At 44.0% G+C, this 22383-nt stretch overlaps 1 protein-coding gene across 1 annotated transcript; it reads right to left on the bottom strand.

The window, feature by feature from the left end:
* Positions 1–14646: 14646 nt before the first annotated feature.
* LOC135389121 (uncharacterized) lies at positions 14647–20975 on the bottom strand. Its single transcript, XM_064619129.1, has 6 exons — positions 20668–20975; positions 19467–19669; positions 18803–19102; positions 16751–16946; positions 15536–15729; positions 14647–14812 (listed from the first exon to the last, which is right to left on the bottom strand). The coding sequence occupies exons 1-6, from the start codon at positions 20859–20861 to the stop codon at positions 14706–14708; spliced, it is 1194 nt and encodes a 397-aa protein (XP_064475199.1). The 5' UTR covers positions 20862–20975; the 3' UTR covers positions 14647–14705.
* Positions 20976–22383: the final 1408 nt, after the last annotated feature.

Genomic DNA, 22383 nt, shown 5'->3' with positions numbered 1-22383 from the left:
CGGGCGTTGATCGTTATTCAGTGTTGAAGGTGTCTGGCTTACACGTGTGTAACTACGTGTCTGTAAGAAAGCCCTGGCAGTTCTTTTGAATGTGTTCACCCATGAGGTTGGTTCGGTTGTCGTGCGTGTAGTGCCATTCGCCTACGATTATGTGTGTGCCTCTTACCTAAAGGTAGGTGACAGGTAGGTCTTCTCTCTGATGGGTTGGGTGTTGCATTTGGTTGGAAGGAAAACTGCAGTTACTAATTTAGAGTAGGGGAAAGCTAGGGGGTGGGATATCAGGGGAGTGAGAGTAGGGGGGTTTGATCTTGGACAGCCTGCTGGATAGATAGTCCACCTAAGATTAATTGCGGTACTTGGTGACGACAGAAGTTAAGGAGTGTTAAGGCATGCTGCACTTACCCCCGTAGATCCGAAACTAGAGCCTACATATTAAATGCATTCATAATATCCCGAAGCATAAGTGACGTAGTGCTTCAGTTTTCAACCCTCGTTCCAAGTACTGAGCAAAGCATTGCGGTGGCTTGAACTCAGGCTTGCTCTTGGATTGTATAGGCTAATAGGCATTCTCCACCCTATAGGCCCGCAGCTCACAATGAAATGTACAGTTGAATAATTCAATTGAATAAAACATTCCCTTAACCCCAAGGAGTTTGCCAACTTGAGGGTCGAAATGGCTCGCTGTTTCTACCGCTTAGCTAACGAAAGGCTACGGTAACGGTGAAATAGTTTCAATTAGCCATGGCCCATAATTAACTCTGACTTAAACGAGGTATTCATTATACCCACGTGCTCTTCGAAATAAATTCCTACGTGCTGTGGGCTATCCTGAAAAATCTAAAGCACAGTAGCAAGCATTACAAGTCCAAGGAACATATGAGACATACTTTCACCTATCTGCCAGCTTTCATATATTCAGAGTGTGTTGGTTTATAATGACTACTCTCCGTGATGAGGTACCGGAGCATGAAAACAATTACTTTAAAAAAAACTTGAAAAGCCAGGATAATGATAAAATATTCCACTGGCTAACTGTCTGCATCATTCAGGGTCCTTCTGGACGCCTCTCCTGGTATGGGTATCGTCAAATTAATCGGATAGAAGTAATTTAGCTTCGTCGGGTGCTGTCGTCTGCTTGCTTAGGCTTGTCAAAGCGCCCGATAAATTATCGTCCGTGTGATTCATATCTCGTCTTATTTCCAAAAATATTTGTGACTGGAACTTCGTTAGTCTTCCAGGCACAGAACGAAGTAGCTTTTAATGCCTCATTTATGTCTCCAGATCCGAATTTTTGGTTTCTCAAATATATCTCCAAATAAATGGAAGTTGGGATGTCCATGACGCTCTTCCAAGAAGCTCGTACCACCCCGGTTTTCAACTTTTCAATTCCATAAACTGTGAAAGATCCTCGTTGCCGTGTTACCACATATCCCTTCGGCAGAGAAAAAGTGCGATAGCAATAATAATATTAACTTATAACGGTTTATGTTAATTTGATGTCATGTCCGATAGGGGCGCATGGGTCGACGGTATATAAGGAGACCCCTAGGCGGGAACCGCACTTCTGCTTTGAGCCGGTACCAGACGAAGGCCGTCGTTTGCATGAAGGAACTGAAGTTTGCGGTTCAGGTACGCATATCTTTTGGTGATATTCTGATATCGTGGTTGCGACGATTGCGTGCCCAACTTTAGTGTAGGTTTTTAAGGTTCTGTCGTTGATTTTCGAACTTTTTGAAGAGTCCGACCAGGCTCGACGAGGACATCGCCGCCATAGCTGTACCACGGCTGTACCTTGTGAACCGAAAGAGATAGACTGCTAGATTGGTTTTCAATTTCAATTCGAGATAGCTTGTAGAGTGCTCCAGAAAAGTATTTCGTATACGCATTTTAAAATTGTTGCGTTTGAGTGCTGGACTTTAGGAAGATGACTTCAGTGTTGTCGGCAGACGACCTTCCGCTGAGTGCTTCAGCAGAAGGTTGTTGCCCTGGTACTGGTCTGTCTACTGTGTTCAATTTTCAAAAGCACTCGTGATATGTATTGCTTGTTTTTCGCTTCCAAGGAATTCCAAGAAAAGGCCTCTGTTGCTATGCGCTTTTTTGGCGGGATCGTGGCTTTTTTTATTGGCTGGGACCCGGGGCGGGGGTGGAGAGGGCAAAACGTCCTGAGAGGGATTCTGCGCGTGCAACAGTAGGGTTTCTGCACTCTGGGTTTTGGATAGGCATCCATTTTGTTTTCTATTTTTGCTCATTTTGACTCGTTTGATCACTAAAATATATTGGTGGTTTAACTAACCCCGTTCTCCCTGTCTTTCCAGGCACGAACTGGTCCTTGGAAGCAGAAGACATCGATAGCTTAATGCGCGTCAAGTCTGTATAGGATAGGGGGAAGATGTGTGTGTGTTTTGTGGCGCCTCGAGCGACGCATAGAAGATTGGTAAGTGTCTTGTACAGTTTATTAGCAGTAGCATTCAGTGGTGACGCAGAACCCGACAGGCCATTCTGACTGTCTCGCACCTGGTAGAAGTGCATGTCAGCTTTCAGTTATGCAAGTATATTCTGCTATAATAAAGATAGAAAGTACTAGCGGGGGAGGGGGAAGCCGTGACCATTGGGCTTTTGAATGAACACGGAGGGCTGGACGCTAGCTTCGGATTGTGGGAGGCAGCTTGGAATGTCCTGTCTAGACGTAATGCACTTCTGTTCTTATTGAGGTCATTAATAAGTAGTGGGTTCTGTGGTATCTGCTGGTCAGGATTGGTTCCGTACTGTGTTACGAATTTTTGTAGTGAAGGATTTTGCCTCGAGCAAGTGCTCGAAGCACGATACCTTCGCTCACTGTGCCCGAGGTGTCTTTTAGCTCTTAGCTTCAGGGCTCTTTAAAAAATGTGTGTTTGTGTTGTGCAATTCAGGGTATGAAAGGCTGACGCCTGTTGCGTGATGTAAATTAAATCCAAATTGTGAGCCAAATCAGTACATGTATGCACATATTGTACATTATGTTGACTTTTGACATCATTAACCAGGTTTATAAATAGTGCCCAAACTGTATTTAAGAAAAAAATTCCCTGTTGGTAATTGTTCAGCCCGTTACCCTTAGTCTACAGTAAATGCTATCCTGTCTAAGAACGTCGACAACCTGTTGTCCCAATATTTCCTGAAATGCACAGCAGTTTGTATATTATAGTAGTCGGTATAGTCCATGTAGTGTAGTTAAACTAGGCCTGTCGTGATGAGCAATAGCAACCCGTGTCGCGGAGTTAGCCGGTGGAGTTGGAGGTTGCGGAGCTGGAGAAACAAGCCGGAGGATCTGTCGGTAGCCGCGCGCGGTACTATTTCTAACTTAGCGCGCTGCTGTATGCAGTAGTTAGCACTCAGGAACGCGATCTACGAAGCTTCCAGCACCCAGCAAGGACCCAGCTGAAGACGACATAGGTCTTGATAGGGCATAATTCCTATAGTGCCGCAGCAGTTAGAACTTCGCGCTTCTATAGGTATTAATTTTAATTTAGTGCGCTGCTGCGAGCAGTAGCTAGCTGTCAGCAGCACGATCTGCGAAGCTTCCAGCCATATAGTTCCAGCAATCCAGCCCAGGAACCTCTGATGGAGTGGCAGTATGCAGAGCTGAAGAAGACATAGCTGTTAGACCATAATTGCTAATGCCACAGCAGCTAGAAAATCGCGCTTAGTTGGTAGTTAATATTGGCAGGAAGCAGTATTTGAAAAGTGCTTGTGTACATACTGTCAGTTAGGATAATCTCTTGGTGGCGGACATAACGTTCGGAATCAGTAACGAGAACTGTGGCTTCGTTGAGGTGTTGTCTTACGCTCATTGTCCTCTTCGTGAATTACTTGGTTGTTCCTGGTGTTGTCGGAGTGATCCGATGTATCGGTGAGCTTAGCTATCGTTTTGGATAGTGTATCTCCTCTCTTTGCCTGTCCGATCTGATGTCCTTTCGTGAGAGTTGTTTAGCTTCTATTCTATTCTTGGCTTCCATTAGCGTCTTGAGCTGGCTACCTCTTGTCGTGTTTCGTCTGTTATCATTGTCGTCTGCTTTGCGGCCGCTTTCCGCAACGGCTCGTTGTCCGTTCCTGCTTGTTTGTTTTGTGTTCGTTGTTGCTGTAAAGTCGTGTTGGTCTTTAGGACATGTTCGTATGTTAGTGTGTATTTTCATCGAATGGTCCGTATTTGCGTGTCCCGGTACTGTTGCTGAACGCTGAAAATCGCCACTGAGAGAATTATCAGGCAGGCTAGTGAGGTTTAGTAGCAGATAAGGGTTTAGTATTTTGCTGTGTATGTGACTATAGTAGGAACACCTTTGGGCACAGTGTTGTAACCATGAGTCTTGCACATGCTGTCACGTGGGGCTCGTTTAATATGACTGGAAAATACCGGTTGACTAACGAATAATGATGTATAGGACCGAATTGACGATGCAATGCTAACTATCTGTACCATACTCACGGATATGTCCTGTGATATGTTTTCGATCAATTTTTATTGGCTTTGATTTACAAAAATCCAAATGTTTAAAGTTCGCGTACTGATCACAATGCTCAAATATCACTTTGTCACAATTCTATTAAATCCTTGACCTATTCCTACTTCTTTTTTACGAAATCCTCCTATATTGAAATTGTAGTTTACACGTTTCCTCAAAGCGTGCTGCAAGCCTCATGTCCTCGTCTCTCTGTTCAGCGTGTCTGGCTCAGCTAGGTTCGCAAATTTACTACACGCGTGTACTGGGAAGACAGGGTGGTATTAGCTGCCATCGCTGGGAGAAGTAAGGTTAGCGGCCAGCTTAGGGCTACCTCTATAGCATTAGCTTGTCCAGAAGTTTGACGAAGACAGAAGACACAAATGGTCACGGCTCGCGGATAGCGGGGATTCCATGTTTTTGAATTGGGAATGATGTCAGTGTTCTCATATAGTGCTTGTATAATGATGTTGCGGACCCTAGTCAAGCTTTTAAGATAGCGTCAAACGCGTGGTACTCCCAAGCAGAACGCCTTCGCGTGTACGTTCGCTGGTAAGTATTGGTAGCCTGGGACGCGTAGGATGCTACCGTTTGGGTATGGAGGATCTGCCACCGCCCATACCGGGCCCGTCCGCTGGGAAGGGTAGCGAAGCACGCTGGGAGCGGGCGTTAGCGTCAGCCGTTTAGGGTAAGCGTCTCTGGCCTTTAGGTAGCAGCGTAGCGGACGGGTAATGCGCCGGTTAGCTTTTATGATTGTGTAACAGTAGCCGCGGCGGTGGTTGGTCCGGGGCTCTCTGTTTCGGAGTACCTAGGGAGTAAAGGAGCGCGGTGAAGGGAGTAAAGCTTCGTCCCTTTTTCTCCGAAAAAAACGCGCGTCACATACACTAGGGCTAATTGCGAGATTGTCATACTCTTCTTCACACCAGGAAAATAGTGTGGTAGGGAAAATGCCAGACCGTCCTATGGCAGTGGTTTATCCAGACTCTCTGATATATATACCCCTCCTCCAAATGTTTGTCCACACCCCCTCCATTTCTTTCCTGTACACCCCCTACTGCTTTAGACACGCACCCGCAATAATACGTAATTCTATTAAAATGTAATTGCAATAACCCCTCCTCGCGCGTGCTTGCGATTCTGGATAAACCACCGCGTCTCGGTCAACTGACGAGGAACACAAAAGTAAGTCTCAACAAAGACGTCGATGGATGGACACCGGCGAATGGATGGAAGTCGCAGCTACCCTTCCGCCGATGGATCGCGCCGCATGGGGTTTAGCTCGGACTGGTCGGGCCGAGTGTCCGCGTAGTCTCCGCAACCAGCGCGTGATACCACATTCTTCCTTATCACATTTATCGATGCATGTAGACTGAACGAACAGCGAGGGATTGCAAAGAAGGAAGAGCGATCACGGGATTGTGACCGGTATATGACAAGGCCGGCGCAAGTTTTCGACCCAAAGCACCCCTAGTAGTTCGGTGAGGGACACATGGTTGCGGAGCCGTCGTGGGCATTCGCGGCCGGCTGGCGGCCGGTTAGCAACGATGCTAGCCGTCCGTCATTGCGGGCCTTTGTTGCCAAACACGCGTGTCATACCTCTCCATTGTGTGTTAGCGGAGGGGATAACACCCTAGTGTGCGCACGTGTTAGGCTTAGCTCGTGTACGTTCTCTTCCAGGGCGCACGCATATGTATATTTCGAGTGTTGGTTGTGGAAATAAAAAAAATTGTTTTTTTACGATACGGAATAAACAAAAACGCGTGTGTCGGCCTCCTTCATTGTGTCCGTGTCGCTCCATTCGGCTTTACCTGTATTGAACCCGGAGAGGTCAATACACGTAAATGGTTCAGTTGGGCATTATACTAACCTCGAGGCTTCCTTTTCAGCGTTAATAATGACCCTTCCCTTTCAGCGTTAATTCTACTTCCTTTTCAGCACTTTGTAGACTTTGTTGATGTGGTATATTAATCGTTCTGCTTGTATTTTTCAGGGAAACGGCTGTTGTTTTCTCCAATACAGAGCTCAATGTTGAATGTGCACTGATAGCAGCTTTTCATTTTAGCACTAAGTCATGTGGATGCAGAGCAGGGACTGGGAATACAGCAGGTATCATAGGCGCCGACTGGGGGGGTGGGGGGCGCTGCCTCCCCCGGGAAGAGACTGACACCAACCTTTGGGGCTCGGCGCGCCCGGGTCAAGAGAGCGAAGAGGCACCAACCCAAAAAATGCATCTTGCAATTTGTAAAATATGTATCCGCCCACCATACTCATTATCACAGTAGAAGGTGAGGCGAAGAAACACGGAGGATGACACAACACATAGCCTGAATTTCACCTAAAGCAATCAGATGAATGAAACGAAGCAGTCGGAAAGGCACCAGCAGCTGCCAGTCTTTGGAACGCATATCCATTGGGAGCGGGTTCAACTCCCGCTGCTCCACTTCATTTACCATATTCATTATATTGCGCGCATTTCGGGTCAAACACCGAGGATTCAATGCATTTTGTTCCTTTTGCACTCAGTTTTCAAAGGCATAATGCCTTTTTTCTTTTTTTCTGTTCTTCCTTCCTCTTATTTCTATACCAGTTCTGCATACATCATAGCATCCCGCCAGAGTGTGTGGTTCTTCAGCTTTAGTTTTGTGTTCTTCATTTTTCTTTTCCTTTTCTTTCCTTCGTTTTGCTTTCTTTTTTCTTTGCCTTTTTTGTCTTCCCCTTTCACTTTTTTTTAATAACAAGCAGGCATCCATCTGGCTTAACTTTCCATTTTTTTTTTCCCCTCTGGCTGGTATCTTAGGTCTTCAGCTATTCCAGGCTGCTCCAGTTATTGCAAGCAGATTAAAACACATCTGTAACAATTTACTAGACCAATAAGTTAGCAGAAAGATAATTCATTCCCTGCTTCACTTCCAGCATAATATAGGAGCTCAATAATAAATTTCCGAGACTCAATTTCTACAGCTAAACTAAACTGTGCTTGTATGGCAGGGGCCGAATCGGATATAAAGCCACCTCTTGCACTGTCTGTCTCGGGTCCTTTATTTTTCGGGAGGATATTGTTGAATAAGATATAGGATCTGGACACGTGAAGCTGCCGACCGCTGTTCCCAGCTGTTGCAGTAGTGGTGATATGGCTTTCATTATTTCCTAATTATCGGGACAATTGTAACTTACTAGCCTTATCCTTACTTGTAAGAAAGTAATTCCCGAACGGATTTTTTTGGAGCATTGGAGCACCATTTGTTCGGAGCAAGTTGAGGCGTGCTGTGATGTGCCATTCATGCTGAATGATAACCGTGCCTGATCATGACTAGGAGTAATACTGGCTGTGATGACAATGAGACCATGGTGACGTGTGCTGGTACTAGACTGGCACGAATCAAGATGACTAACGGTACAACATATTCAGTAAAATGCGTTGGAACAAATTGAGAAACTGATCAAATAAAATAGAGTGGTCAGAATGTTAATGCCTTTCGCTTCGTGGTTTCTATCATTCCCTTCTGTCCCAGTTTCAGGGGAAGACTTTTGGTACGTTCCCTCCAAGATGGACTGTCTGGCTACTTTATTGGCATGCATGGGATTGTTGGTTGGTGACGTTACTCCTCCTTGATGCTGTTGGAACGTTGCCCAAGAAGTGAGAAATGTTAAAAAATTAATAAAAAATAATTACATTATTACATTAATTAATTAATGCAACGTAATCTAGTAGCATATTGTGCTGTTCAAGTGTCTAAAGCACCAGCCTTCACCCTAATTAATTAATGGCTCTTAATGACTTTTTATATTTTTAGTTAAGTTACGAAGCATCTAAATTTGCATCACTGTATGTGACTGAACTGCCTTACTGAGATGCCTTTAATTGGTGCAGATTATTTTCCTGCATTGATTTCTAATTATGCTCAGAGGGGGAGTTTAGTGTTAAGAGTATAATCATATTCCTCGATGCCTATAGATACACAACACATAGCCTCCATCCTTCCGAGTGCGACCAACCACGAAGACAGACTAACAAAGATAGGGACAACCCAGGTCCATTGCCAGGCCACGTCGTAGTTAGCATAATTGAGCAACATGTCCCTTCAGCTGCACCATCACCTCTTCAAGGAAACCCACATGGTCTCAACACCATAGCCGCCACAGGCTATACGTCAGAGCTTCAATCAAGAACTTTGTGCAACAACCATGGACTTTGGAAAACTCTACCGGACTGAACCGAACTCATCAGTGATATTGCTGGCCATCACTTTGTCTTACATTCTCCCTTCTACACAGCAAATATTGACGACTCAGCTTGCGCCCATAGTCGAGCTTTGTAGACGTAGCGCTGGTCTTGTCCCGTTTATTTTTCTTCTCATTTTATGTAACCAGTCCATCAATTTGCACTCGGCCCATCATCCAGGTCATAGTCGGCCCTCTTGCATGCCATGTGATGTTTGTGTATGTGTTCATCGAAGCCAAGCATCAAAATTATCTGCACATTGCAATAACTGTGCTGATCACAAATCAGTTTTTTTTTTTTTTATCTCGATGTGCATGCGCAGATGTGAATGCTCCTCTGTGTGAATGCAGTGTGTGCATGTGCGTACGTACGCAACTGTGTGTTGTTCCTCTTTACTACTAACATTTCCTTGTCGAGTGTGACCTGCCAGTTCAGCTGAGTGCATAACTGAAGTTAACGTTAATTTATTTTCCAAATGGCTCGGTAGGATCCGCTGAGCCATTTCGTGTATTTTTGTTCAGTGGCTGGCGTCAATCTCTGCTGTGCTGTTGCTGTCAGTAGCTCCACTGTGTCGTAATATGTTACCATAAATAACTTGTTTGTGTTGAAATTGTGTAAAAAATCTTAAAATTTTGATACATAAGAAATCTGGTTGTATGTATTAGAAAATGTTCACAATTAACTTATGTGTGTTTATTTTTTTGCATGTGTTCGATAAATGTTATGTGCATGTTGTTTTGCGTTCTGCTCGTGTATAATGTTAGTGTTAAAGCTAGTTTGCTTGTATCTTTTAAAATTATGATGCGTAAAATAACTTGTTCGATTTAAGTTAAAATTGTTCTCGGATAACTTGTGTGTATTTTTGTATTTGCATATCATGTTGGATAAATATTTTGCTTTCATTTTTCTGCTAAAAAGATAATTAATTAATGCTCATTTATTTGCATTTGCAATAATGCGAACAGCAAAAAGCTGCTTGTAGCAGCTCGACAACGCTCTGGTGACACGGCCTTGACAATGTTACTTTAAACAACTTGTTTTTATTTATTAAAACCTTTATATATAACTAATACTTGTTGGATTTGATATTAAGATTGTTTTGAATAGGTTGTGTGGTGTACATTTTTGTATGCAAAGTTGTTGGATAAATGTTCTGTACATGTAAAGCATTTTGCTTTGTGTTTTTTGCTTCTGTGTAATTGTTAGCATAAACAACTTGTTTGTGTCTATTAAAATCTTGATATGTAGATAATTGTTGGATTTTGCATATCCCCTTTTTATATTGAAGTTCCAAATTCTGTTACAAAAGCTCCAAGTTCCCTTGCCCTTTACTGTGCTACCTCCAGGCATAAAGGCAATAATCATCAGGCACGTCAGGAATCCCAAACCAGGATGCGTGACGTACCCATGGTACATGAAATCTTGTTCACGGTGTACTTGAGCCATGAAGGTCGCAAAGGCAAATGCACACTCACGAATATACGTGAAAATACACTATGTACTTTATATAGGCACTGACCTTTGTCCACTAACATGTACGACGTGTTGCGTGACTTTTGCCATTTCAACACAAACAGGTGAAAAAACTGAACGAATGCCCTAGGACAAGTGACAGAAGCACGAGAAGCTAGAAAAGTGTACTGTCCAGTGGAAGTGTCGGGGAATTATAGACATTACAAGAAGAATCAGATAATGGCATTACATAAGAAATGATGGTTGTACATGTATATTTTTTCTTTCATTAGATCAATTGGAAGTTCGGCGTCGTGGTGTATCACTCTCTTTGTGCTGTTCTTACACTGCAAAACTGTTCAGTTATGTGCCAACTACCCTATGTGTCTGTGTTAGTTAGCTTACATCAGTACGTAAGAAACTTCGTATGCTTTAAAAGTCCTCTTTGGCTAACCTGACGGGATGTACTTTCACTGAATAGCAGGATGCTCTTATAAGTCGACAGTCAGGTCATGTTTTCTTCCAAATTCCCCAATTTTCCGGATTTTGCGGAGGATTTGGCGAATCTCGATTTGAAATGGGATTTGGTTTGGCATAAAAACTAATTCTGGATCCATAATAACGACACAAACTTGATTTGTACTTTATTTGTTGCCTCCTGATAATAAGGGTTGATTTGAATCCAATTCGTTTAATCAAATTCACATCACAGGCGTGAGGTGCCTCATGAAAGTCCATGCGAAGGATGGTTATGCACAGTACCCTTGACAAATTGCTTCACATGTTTCAGGTACACTTTCAACGATTCGAATATGAGCGGGCTTCTGGCTGTGACGGCCTCAGCTGTTTTTAAGGACCTCAACACATGGGCGGCCATGTCACCACTTGAAAGTTGGCTTCACCAAACAAACTACAAAGCAGGCAAAAATTTACCAGGTTTCAACAACGTGAAAAGGCAGTCCGTGCGACATTCGTTTGAAAACACAGGCCTTTTAAAAGATTAAGAAAAGGAAACCACAACAACCGCCATTTTAAAAATGTGGCGTCGCAGCAACCGCCAGTCAGATTAAAAATACAAAGTTTTCGTTTGAAAACCAAAGTTACATAATTAGTGTTAGATACTACTTTTTATTTAGGTATTGATTTAATAAACTTTGTGTGTCTGCGAGTGCTCTATGTAAATGTATTTGACATAACAGTTTGCGCGGGCCTGTGTGGAAGCGGTGAAAGGTGAAAGCACGAACAGCAAGACCTAACAAGAAATTTTGCGTGTGTTTGTGACATACTTGTCATTTACGAGAAGACAATTTCATTAGAAGTATCATGGGTGACAGATACAACATCCACAGTCAGCTAGAACATCTTCAGTCGAAATACATCGGAACAGGACACGCAGATACCGGACGGTACGAGTGGCTTGTGAACCAGCATAGGGACAGCTACGCGTCTTACATGGGACATTTCGACATCCTGAACTTGTTCGCTGTTGTTGAGAATGAAACCAAAGCCCGTGTAAAGTTTAACCTGATGGAAAAAATGCTTCAACCTTGTGGTCCACCGCCCGAGAAGGCCGAGGACTGAATGCTGACCTTTTTAAACAATATATGTTGATTACATGGGCTTTGAATTATTCCTTGTTGCCCTTTGGTTGTTGTCGTTAGCTATTGGTGCACGTGAACTGATATTATCTCATTGCCATCAGAAACTGTCCATGTGAGGTTAAGTCACTGTCTTCAAGTGGGTCCAAAAATGAGTTTCACCTGCCATTGTGCAGTAATAAAATATCGTAACATCATTTTTTTCGTAGTTTTAGCTCTCTCCAGCAGCAATAGTACTCAGTCGCCATTGCTGAAACAAAGATATCTTCATTTATCAGAGTTAATCAGCTCTCTCATGACAACTGGTTCATGTTTGTAGAGAATCACCAACAGGGATCTATCTGACACTGTAGATCTGACCCTTACATGATTCCGATGATTTTCAATGAATGAATATCAACACATTGCAGGAAAACGTTTTAGTCTGACAGACAGGTATTCATTGAGAGCTCATAAACACAAGTGTTGAACTCTGCATTGCCATGGGATTCTTCTTTATGTAGGAAACTCTGAGTGAAATCCACAGGTGCAACATTCAAACATTGATTGAGCCTGCCAGCTTTCAGGGTTGTAATTTTGAGAATGAAAGTGCCCTACAAGATAGACACATGGAGAGCTTACCTGCTGGACGTCCTCTCTTCTGTGGTAAAGAACTTATCTACATGTGCACATACTGGAGCAAACTGAGCACACAAATTCATTGATTAGCAATCATATATACTGTAGCACCTAGCAGTTTTTCATTGTAGCTAACTTTTAAAGTATTCGTGTAAGGGCCGGAGAAGTCGTAGAGCCCCTTGAGGTGACTGAGGTGTTATGCTTTGTGTCTGTTTTGTTTTTTATTTTTCATCTACAAAGTAACTTGTGACAATTGCAGGGCATATTGTCACATAGTGCCTTTTTCTGTTTTGGAAGCTTTCCGTTTAGGCAACGACACAAAGCACCACTAGCTAGTAACAGCAAGGTTTGGTCTTTCTCAAGAACCCTCTGCAACTTTCCAACCAGCACCTCGGCACATAAGGCAAAATATGGAATCTGTTAGGTAGGTAGTTCCATTAGTCTCGCGTAATAAATTAATGAGGCACAATGAAAACAAGGTACTGCACGAGTTAATACTATTCAGTTTGTTTCATTCGTGTAAATTCTTTTGTGTGTCCAGCTGGGACATGCACCACTGAACTCAAGCTTTACCATTGGAGCTCTTTACAACTTTCTACACTTGTCAAGAGTAAGGTTTCCCCAGTAGTTCAAGAAAATGGATTGCAGCAGTAGACGTCTAACAAGCACAAACTTTATGCAAATAAGTCTGTGTGTAAAACTTGGAGAAGGCACGTGAGCGTTGGGCAGACTCTCCTTGATGGCGTCCGAGCTCAAGCTCTGTTTTTCCGGTCTTGCTTACGGCGTCGTTTTCTTGACATCCCATTGGCTCCTTTCATGACTCGTTTCCTCAGTGTTTCTTATATTGTTGTTTTCAAGGTGTTGCTTACATCCCGTCGGATCCTTTCAGAACCCACTGCTCCCAACTGTCGGTACCTGCCACCCCGAACGACTTCATCTATTCTCATTATCATATAAACAAAACGTTCGCGTTCCTATCCCGCATCAGTTTCCAATCCTAACATCAAGGAAATTTACTTCTGGGAGTTCCAGGTATTTTTGAAAAATACACACACACACACACACACACAAAAAAAGGAATCATCATAAAAGAATAAGCAGATGCTCTTTATGGTGAAGTAGGACGGACCACTGAGAGACCACTATATCTGTAGTTGGCAATTGAGCTTTCGAAAACTGTGGGACTGCGGTATTACTTCGCCACATATAAGTTCTGCTACAATGATTACACAGATGTCTATCAAACAGAGTTTGTTTTGGCATTTACCGCCCCAGCAAAGTAGAAAAAGTCTGCAGTCCCTTCAAACTCAAGACGGGCATCAAGTGCACATCACCCTGAACACGTTTTGTGGAATGCTGTAGCTGAAGCAAGAGAACCATTTTTGATCTCTTCGGTGGCCCTATGTAACGACATTGTCATCACTCAGTGGTACCCTCCAATACACGAGAAATTTTTCAACAGTCATGTCGTATTATTAGGGTTCTTCGTTTTCGGGTTTTATGATTTTTCAAATTCGGGAGGGAAGAATCGGGTGCTATTTACACGCGAGAATTCGGGCGCTACGATCTCTGTTTGATATGTTATGTCGGTTATATATGTCGGTTTACCGAGAACTACAGGTTGAAACACCGCAAGGATTTCGAGTACCGTATTTTCACGCGTATAAGCCGCACCGCAGATAAGCCGCAGGACTCGTTTTTAGGAACGTTTTGAAAATTTTCCGGTAGATAAGCCGCACTCGCAGATAAGCCGCAGGCAATACGAGACGACTCCTATGTGTGACAAAGGAGATCATAGAGTAATGCCATAAACCCTGTGGTCCATACTCCGGGATCGGCATAGTGTACAACAAAGGAGGTCAGCTCTACAGTTCTACCAAGACCGGATTGTGCCCTTGTTGGGCGCTTTTCATGCATTGAAGGATCAGTGGTCTCCCAGAAGGCATGAATCACTGTCACCCATCCCCGTTAGGCACTGTTCGTGCATCAGCAGGGCAGTGCTATTCCAGAGACACTGCCGACCCTTTCGTTAAAATCAGTGTATGGGGAAAATACCTGAAAAAAAAAAGTAATCAGATAAGCCGCACAGCGCCAATGAGAAAAAAAAATCGCGCATAAGCCGCGGCTAATACGCGTAAAATTACGGTAGATATCGGGTTTTACCCGAAAACGAAGAACCCTACGTATTATTAATAGACTCTGTTAGTTAGGGATTGTCAATCACGTTGAAACAGCTCGTGTTTGTGTGACTTGTGTTGTGGCACGTAGTCATGCAAAGTAGTAGAGTACCTAGAAATGTCACATTTATTACAATAGTGCACGTCTACAATACAAGCATTGCTATGCAGGCTTATCAAAGTTTATTAAATTCTTTCGACGAAGATCCTGAAGTGTCCAGAAGAGAAGGTCGTCGCTAGGTAATGTGTCTCGCTTGCACCACTGCCATCCTGCAATAAATACAGCAACTCATCCACATTACATTGTCATCCACCCCAGGGATTTTCTCAGCACCCCCAAATGCCCAAAATGCGCCAAAAACAGCAGCATGGGAGTGTCATCCACACATATGCATGGGTACCAGAAAGAATGGTCCCAGCTGGCATGGGAGGAAAAAATTGTCCTATGTGTGCAAATGGTGGCTCTTGGCTCCTTATGTCAACACAAAAGAAGCAAATGAGAAAGAACAAAATAGGGGAAGACTCAGAAAAATTCACTGATTCCTTCTTAGGGTCCCCCTCTGGTCTAGTAAGCCTTGTTTTAGAGCACATGTCTCAGTTTAGCCAGTTATGTTCTAATGAAAAACAGGGGCCTCCAACAAGAGGGAAATCCAACTGAAACAAAGGTAATTGAGGAGTGCATTATGTACTTCGTGTATTTTCAGTGTCGCTGAAAACGTGATTCTCAAAAACGATTTTCCCCAGAGCGTAACAGGTGGACATTTTCCCTGTGATTGTATTTGCTAGTCCCAATAAGTTCGCTCTCCTCACTCTATTTTTTCCCAGATACTCCAACATGCACAGTCTAGAGGCACCATCGGAGAGCACAGGACCATTTGTTCCGGGACCGTTCTTTTGCTGGGACTATTTTTTCCTGCACCCCACGTGCGTGCACTGTTCACGCAGCTGCACTGACATTGCTGTGACAACTGCTTCATTGTTTCTTCAACATACCTGTGCGCAAACGTTCGTCATTAGATTTTGGTTCTACAGAATGGTTGATGACAGCAGCCGTCATGAAGATGCTGATACAATGGAACTTGTGCTCGACACGTACAGTCTCAACAACGGCACAGACCTCAGGTTCTTCTATCTGGTAACCTGTCTCTTCGAGCACGGCTCTAGTTGCTGCTGCTTCCCAGGTTTCTCTGCATAGAACAAACACACTAGCTGGAGCAGAAGCACTCTAACGATATCTTGAGAAAGACAGAAAGGGACAGGGTCTGGTCTATGCCAATTACTACATATTGCTATAGGGAAGTCTTGTCGTGAGCCAGGTGCACGGGCTTGGAATGCAGCGAACATTTGCCTTTCGTTTTAGTTGTCGTGCTTATAATGCCACAGGTACATAATACTGTTCTTGAATGGGTGTCACTTCACTGCAATGGAAGGCAACAGTTACTTGTACATTTTGAGCCAGTGCCTTTCCATTAATGTTTCCAAAGCTCTGCAAGGGTTGCTCAGGTGCTGTGCCAACTGGTGAAACTGCGTTGTTGTTAAGTATGCTTCAAGCAGCAGGTCACTTTATCAATAAGCAGCACTTTGATACTTTTTGAATGTCTGCAGTTGAAATTTGGATGCAGAACATCTCTTTGTTCAAGTTTTTCTCATTAGATCCTACTAAGAACACGCAGACCTTCATGGGCTCCATTATGGATACTTAGGGAGTGACATTTTCGGGTTAAACCCGATTCCGCCCGGTTATTCCCCCTCGAACTGACCTCCGACCAACTCGGTTTAAACCAGATTTCTCCCCGAATTCCAGTCACTATGAAATAAATGCTCGAGTGACGTTTCCACTGAAGATGAACAAAGGTCCCCACGTGTAACACATGTAGGAATGGGTCACTTACGTTCCCAGCAATACACCCATGTGTGTCAACACTGTCTGTGCCCTCGGGGATTACCGCTGGAAGGTCACAATCCCACAAAAAAAAAAAGAGAGAGAGAGAGATTAGGAAAGGACTTAATAGACAAGAGGAGAAACAAAAAAAAAAAACAAAAAAAAAAACGATAACACCTGAAGGCACAATTACCGCCCGATTTCTCCCCGAATTACAGATTCAAAGATAGCGCCCGATTTTTACCCCCGGAATCTGAGAAGAGCATTTAGTAACCCGAAAAAGTCACTTCCTATGGATACTGTATTGCCTCGTACTGATTCCATACCCAAAGCGAACATAATCTCCGGGCAGCTGGTAGAGCCCTTTCCCAAAGGCAGCCCCTGTCCGCATTCCGAGCAGTACGCTGTCCGGGTGCGCTGGGCTCCGGAGTAGGACCTCCGTGTGCACTTGTGGTCGTTCACTGGCGTCAGTGTATTCTTGCTGAAGTTCCACCAGCTTCTCTTTCACCAGCTTGCCGAGGTCTGCAGCGGTTGATTATAACTCATAATGAGGTCGGTGTCAGTGTCAGCAAATTTCTCGGTGTTCATCAGCGTATTTCCGATAACTCGAAGCTCCGCAGCAATGTTGTCCACAAAGAATTCAGCACGGTAAGTGCTGATAAGATTGGATAACCTTTACGAACGAGCTCGTATTTTGACGATCTTACCCACTCAATAATTAAAGAACATTCAGAACAGTTAATTGTCCCAATGATTATTCTCGAAAATAACTCGTAGTCGCAAAATAATTTCCAGAGTTTCCCGTAGTTAGTCCCAATAGCTTCAATGAACTATGCTATTTCTTGCATTTGGAGCAGCGTTGCTGCTGTTTAACAATTGACCTATGTAGGGGACACATCTTGGAGTAAATACGCAGAATCTTTACAACCTCATGGGATGGGCAGAAAGGTTCACTGTATCTGTTAATTCCCCAATGGCAACAGCAGAGGGCACTGAGCAATTAAAGTAAAAGAGTAACACGCGTAACTTAAATTTAAAAAGTAGTTTTACTTTTTACTTCATTAACTGTTTTTTTTTCCTTTGAATCACTGCTTTGCGTGCCTGACTAAATCTCTCTAGAACCGTAACGTAACTTGTGCCGTTGCAATTTATGTTTCCTACGCTGTGTACTTGCAAAATACTCTTTCTCTATGGGAAGCAACGTAAAATTAACTTCAGCTGTGTCACGTAAAGGAATCTCCTCAACCTAGCAACATTGTTCCTCCAAGGTCAGTTCCATCTTAGCCACAGTTACTAGCTGTCCTTCAATGTGAGCCTGTGCTATTGCAATGCCACCTACATACAGAAGGCCTGCTCGTTGCCTCCTCTCCCTCCTTCACTACATGGATATATATATATAGGCTGAATTCGTCCTCTGCCGTGATTCGCCGTTCCGTGAATTTAAGAACCCGCAAACAATTGCAGCTTACTCGGAACCTGCAGACCCGAATATGTAAACAAAAAGTGCAAGACGCTTTCCAGAAAATCAGTTTTGAGAAAGATTGAGGCCATTTTGCGCTTCATTTCCAAGTTTTCCCATTTAGTATGCGGGGACGTTCAATCACCACTTGCAGACGACGGTAACTCGTCTTCATGGCCACGACTGGTGAAAGCACGTTCGTGATTGGCTACGGCCCTAGAAAGCATGATCCTCATCGGCTGGCTCTTAGTTGTTACGTCACGTCGACGAGTTAGCAAGCTTATTGTTGGCTATTGTTAGGAGACTAATGCGTAATGGCATCACCTACTTTTGTAGAAACCTTAAGGGGGGAATCACGAAAATCACCCATAGATTTCTGAAGAAGTGATTCCCCCTTAACTATAAAGCTTTGTCGGTTCTTTCATCAGTTCACTGATGGCATCTATTGTCTGTGAGAGATGTAGCGATAATACGATACAAAACAAAACAAATACTATTTTTCTTAGGTCAGAGTGGCCCTTTAAAGGAGCAATTCTGACGAGGACATTTCTGAAAAGCCTGCATCATTCATCAATCTTGGGTTTCTTAGCACCCTCAAAAAGCAGCCGTGGCATCATTTCCCGCATACTCTATACAACGAGGCTCATCACTTCGAGGTTCTCTGAAGCAGTTTCTAGAGACCAGAGTGAGAGAGAGACCAAAGACCACTCTCATGCACTAGAGGTCAGTTACGTATGTCGCACAATCGACTGTCGGCCCTTTCGTTAAAACCGACGTACGGGGAAAATGCCAGGCAAAAATAGTCATCAGATAAGCCGCACCGGTGCATAAGCCACAGAGCGCCCGTGAGAGAAAAAAAAATCACGCATAAGCCGCAGCTAATATGTGTGAAATTACAGTATGTTATCCGTGACATTACCAGATGTATCAGATTGCAGGGTACACTTGGTATGGCTCAGTGTGGCAATCAAGGAGCCGATAAGAGTAGCCACTCTCTCTGGTGGAAGTGTTCGTGCCTGGCGCATGATGGCATCCATGGTTACTGCTTCCACTTCTTCCAAGGCTTCCAGCTTTTTTGCCTTCTCGTTAACATCTCGCAACAAGTCAGAGCACATGATCATGTACTTGCGGTAATCAGGGGCAGCTTCAATGTAAGCATGGTCCTGGTTCTCTGGCAGCGAGGGTTTTAGCTTCTTAGTGACGCTCTCTTTCTTGATGCCTGAAAATGAAATTACAGCATTCCTTACACAATCCAAGAGTCTTCACAAGTAGGCAAAACGTTCCTCTCTGCCCGACTAAAGCGCAAGACTTGCTTCCAGTGGATACATCTTCCCAGCACAGTATCAATACCAATATCGTGGTTGTAGAAGATGTTGTGTGGTTACCTCCCCGTAACATAATTGTTTGTAACATACTTTGACTTTAGTTTTGCCTGTTTTTTGTCTTCTCTTTTTTTTTGTTACACATTATTTCTTTTTGGTCCACTAATATTTGTACCTGTTGTCCCTCTTTCGTGCTGCGTAAGCTCTAAGGGAAAAATAATATATAATCCCTTTCCTTTTTTGGGGACCCCAACTACTTACTGGCATTGACCACTTCTTCGGGTTTCCTGACTGCATTTCCGAAGAGGGTGGGTAAGGCATTCCAGGTTAGCCTTGTGCGGTCCTGGGCATTCATGAACTGTGAGTCCAGGAAATGAAGTTGGCATATTGTCCTATTGACGAGGTACTTAGCTGGCTGGTTCATCAAGTCAGGTCGGCCACAATTGGTCAGCCATTGGTTTCGGCTAGAAAGTAAATAAACAAACATTAATTTTGCGCTATATATTTACGAGTACCTCGAGGAATTACATGAGGGGTGGGCAAGTAAGCAAGCAGACTGGGTAGCCAAATGATTCAAAAAGAGAGGAAGAAAGACAAGCGGTAAACTTTGTTAGGCTAAGTACGGGACAAACTAAACTTAGCATATAAATATTCAGAAAAAGGTATTGCACAAAAATCACCCAAAAAATTAGCAAGATTACACAACATCTGAAAGGTACAGACACACTGCTAGGAATTGGCATTCTCGACAAAAATGTCCCAGTTGCTTACTTAATTGCGTAATTCATTAGTGAGCAAAGAGAGAGCTAAGTCGGGAGTGAGCGAGCATGCATGTAAGCAAACGAGAAGCTGAACAGGTGATCGAGAGAGGATGAGCGAGCAGCAGTCACAAGAGCTGACGTAGTCCAGGGGCGTTTGGGGGGAGAGTGATGTTTAAACTGTTGCTTTGGGGGCGGCCACTGTCATAGTGAATAGTCATTTTCCTATAGTAGTTGCGTCCTGCGTAACAAGAATAATAAAATGGCATTCTATATCTCTTTTTTTTTCTTCTGCGAAATAAGTAAATCCCGGAATAGATCCCTCTTTGTCAACTTGTTCTGTTACTTCGATCCGTGTTCAAAAGAACTCAAACATTGCTTTCTTGAAATTGAGCCGGACATAACGACCCGTGTAGAGCATCGTCAAGGAACGATAACGCATTCCTCCAGCTACATCCCTTTTCGTAAACAATAATTACACTCATCCCGAAAAAAGGCCGCACGGTACAGCAACAGCTCATTCGCGCATGAGTATTGCCGGTACTGCCCTGGCGACGGGATAGCGAATTGCACAGCAGTGGTTACTTAACAGCTTCAAATGTGGAAAATGGGTTTTAAATAAAGTCTTCACAAACACTGGACAACACTCGTCATGACTGCTCTGCAAAAAACGTTGCAGTAGTTGCTGTCTTCAAAGGCCTCACCGCTTGTCATCCGCCGGCAAACGGAAGAAACGTAGGTTATATTTGTTCTCGTAACGGGTATTGGTACAGTCAGCAGCGACGCAAGCTGTCTTCGCACCGTATTTGCAACAAGACGTAGTAGCGGAAACTGCGGGTGGCTGACTTTGAAGGGACTGTGCAGGAGAAGATTGCGAGTTGTCATCCATATTCGTCATTTGGTCATATTGGCAGATATTGGGTTCTATGGATGGTTCTATCGTTCTTCCCAGTCGATGTCGCCGTCGAGCGAGCGCCAGCTTCGCGTAGCCACTGCGAGGCGTCGCCAGCGTCGCGTTGCTATGCGGCTATGCTGGCTATGCGCCCACACCAACTTTACTGTGCTCAGTTTCGATTTAGCTTTTACCACTTTTACTTTCTGCTTCGCGTTGCGCGCCAAATTCACTCTTGGTAACGGCTGGTAGGGGCCAGTTGCAGCGCTCCGAAGGTGAGATTACGTTAATAGGGCTACATTTTGCATACGGTAACATTTCCTTGAGAGGGGAGACACAAGACAGAATATGAAGCACACAGAACAATGTTCATGATCAGCTATGAAAACGAGGAAACAAGTGGGCAACAGGGCTGGATTCAGTCGAGACCCTCAATATGTGTTCCTTTTTTTTTTCGGGGGGAGGGGGCAGTCCTCCCCCCACCACCTCCCCCCGATCTGCCATTGGTCGAACCTGTGACCTTAAAAAAAAAAAAGGACTGTGCAGACTTTTTTAGGTGGTAACTGGCCTGTTGTCGAGATGGTGCAGTATACGAGGATAGTATAGCACTCTGCAACAGTAACTCGGCTGGCAGAGCAGTTGGAGAGCTACCCTATCTGTAAGTAGAACTAGAGGGAGAGAGCATTGTGGGCTATCCCACTCGTGCTTGGGGGTGTTTGTCTAGATGCCTCCTCCTCACAATAACCCTCCTCAGTGCATTCAAGAAGTGTCTCCTTCTTGATAACCACCCCCCAAGGCTTGATGGAGATAGCCCACAACACTCTTTCCCTATGGTTCTACTTAGCACCAATAGGGTGGCCCTCCAACTGCTCCACCAGCTGTCACTGCATTAAAGTTAACGTTGCAGACAGTTGTACTGTCTTGGCCACCGTTAACCAATCTCGCGTCTCCGTGGCGTCGCTCCGATAAGCGCTCAACTACCGAAGAACAGTGGAAATAGCAGTGGATCGGACGACTATCACTTTGGGGGTGGTCGGTTGCAGGTATGGTATTGTTTATTGACAACACTTGCAGGAACAACGGCCCAAGCGCAATAAAAGAAGCCACAGGAAATCATTTACACAAGTCTCAGATAAGCAGTCTTCTTTCATTTCACTTCACCCGATCTTTTTTTTTTTTTTCCACATGTTCACAAGAAGTGATACTATGCCAGCATCCAGCCATCCCCAAAATAACAATCAACCGGTCTAATTCTGTTTACGCTGTTTCCCGATAGCAGAGTGCTTATCGGAGCGAAGCCACGGAAACGGGAGATGGGTTAACAGTGGCCACGACAGTACATGTGGTACAAGTTTACTAACACAACTGGATGTATTTGTGATAGTCGCAGATTCAATCAGGAGCCATCTGGCTTTCTCAACGACTGCCATATTTCAATCTATCTGTCTTTCATGTCTTTTTTAGTCTTTTTCCCTCAGCCTCAAGGAACCTTATTTGAATCTACACTGGCTCGCTTGCATCCTATTAC

This window comes from Ornithodoros turicata, chromosome 3 (assembly GCF_037126465.1).
Source record: "Ornithodoros turicata isolate Travis chromosome 3, ASM3712646v1, whole genome shotgun sequence".
NCBI lineage: Eukaryota > Metazoa > Arthropoda > Arachnida > Ixodida > Argasidae > Ornithodoros > Ornithodoros turicata.
The sequence above is the reverse complement of the archived record's forward strand: the minus strand, read 5'-3'. Positions and strand labels throughout refer to the sequence as shown.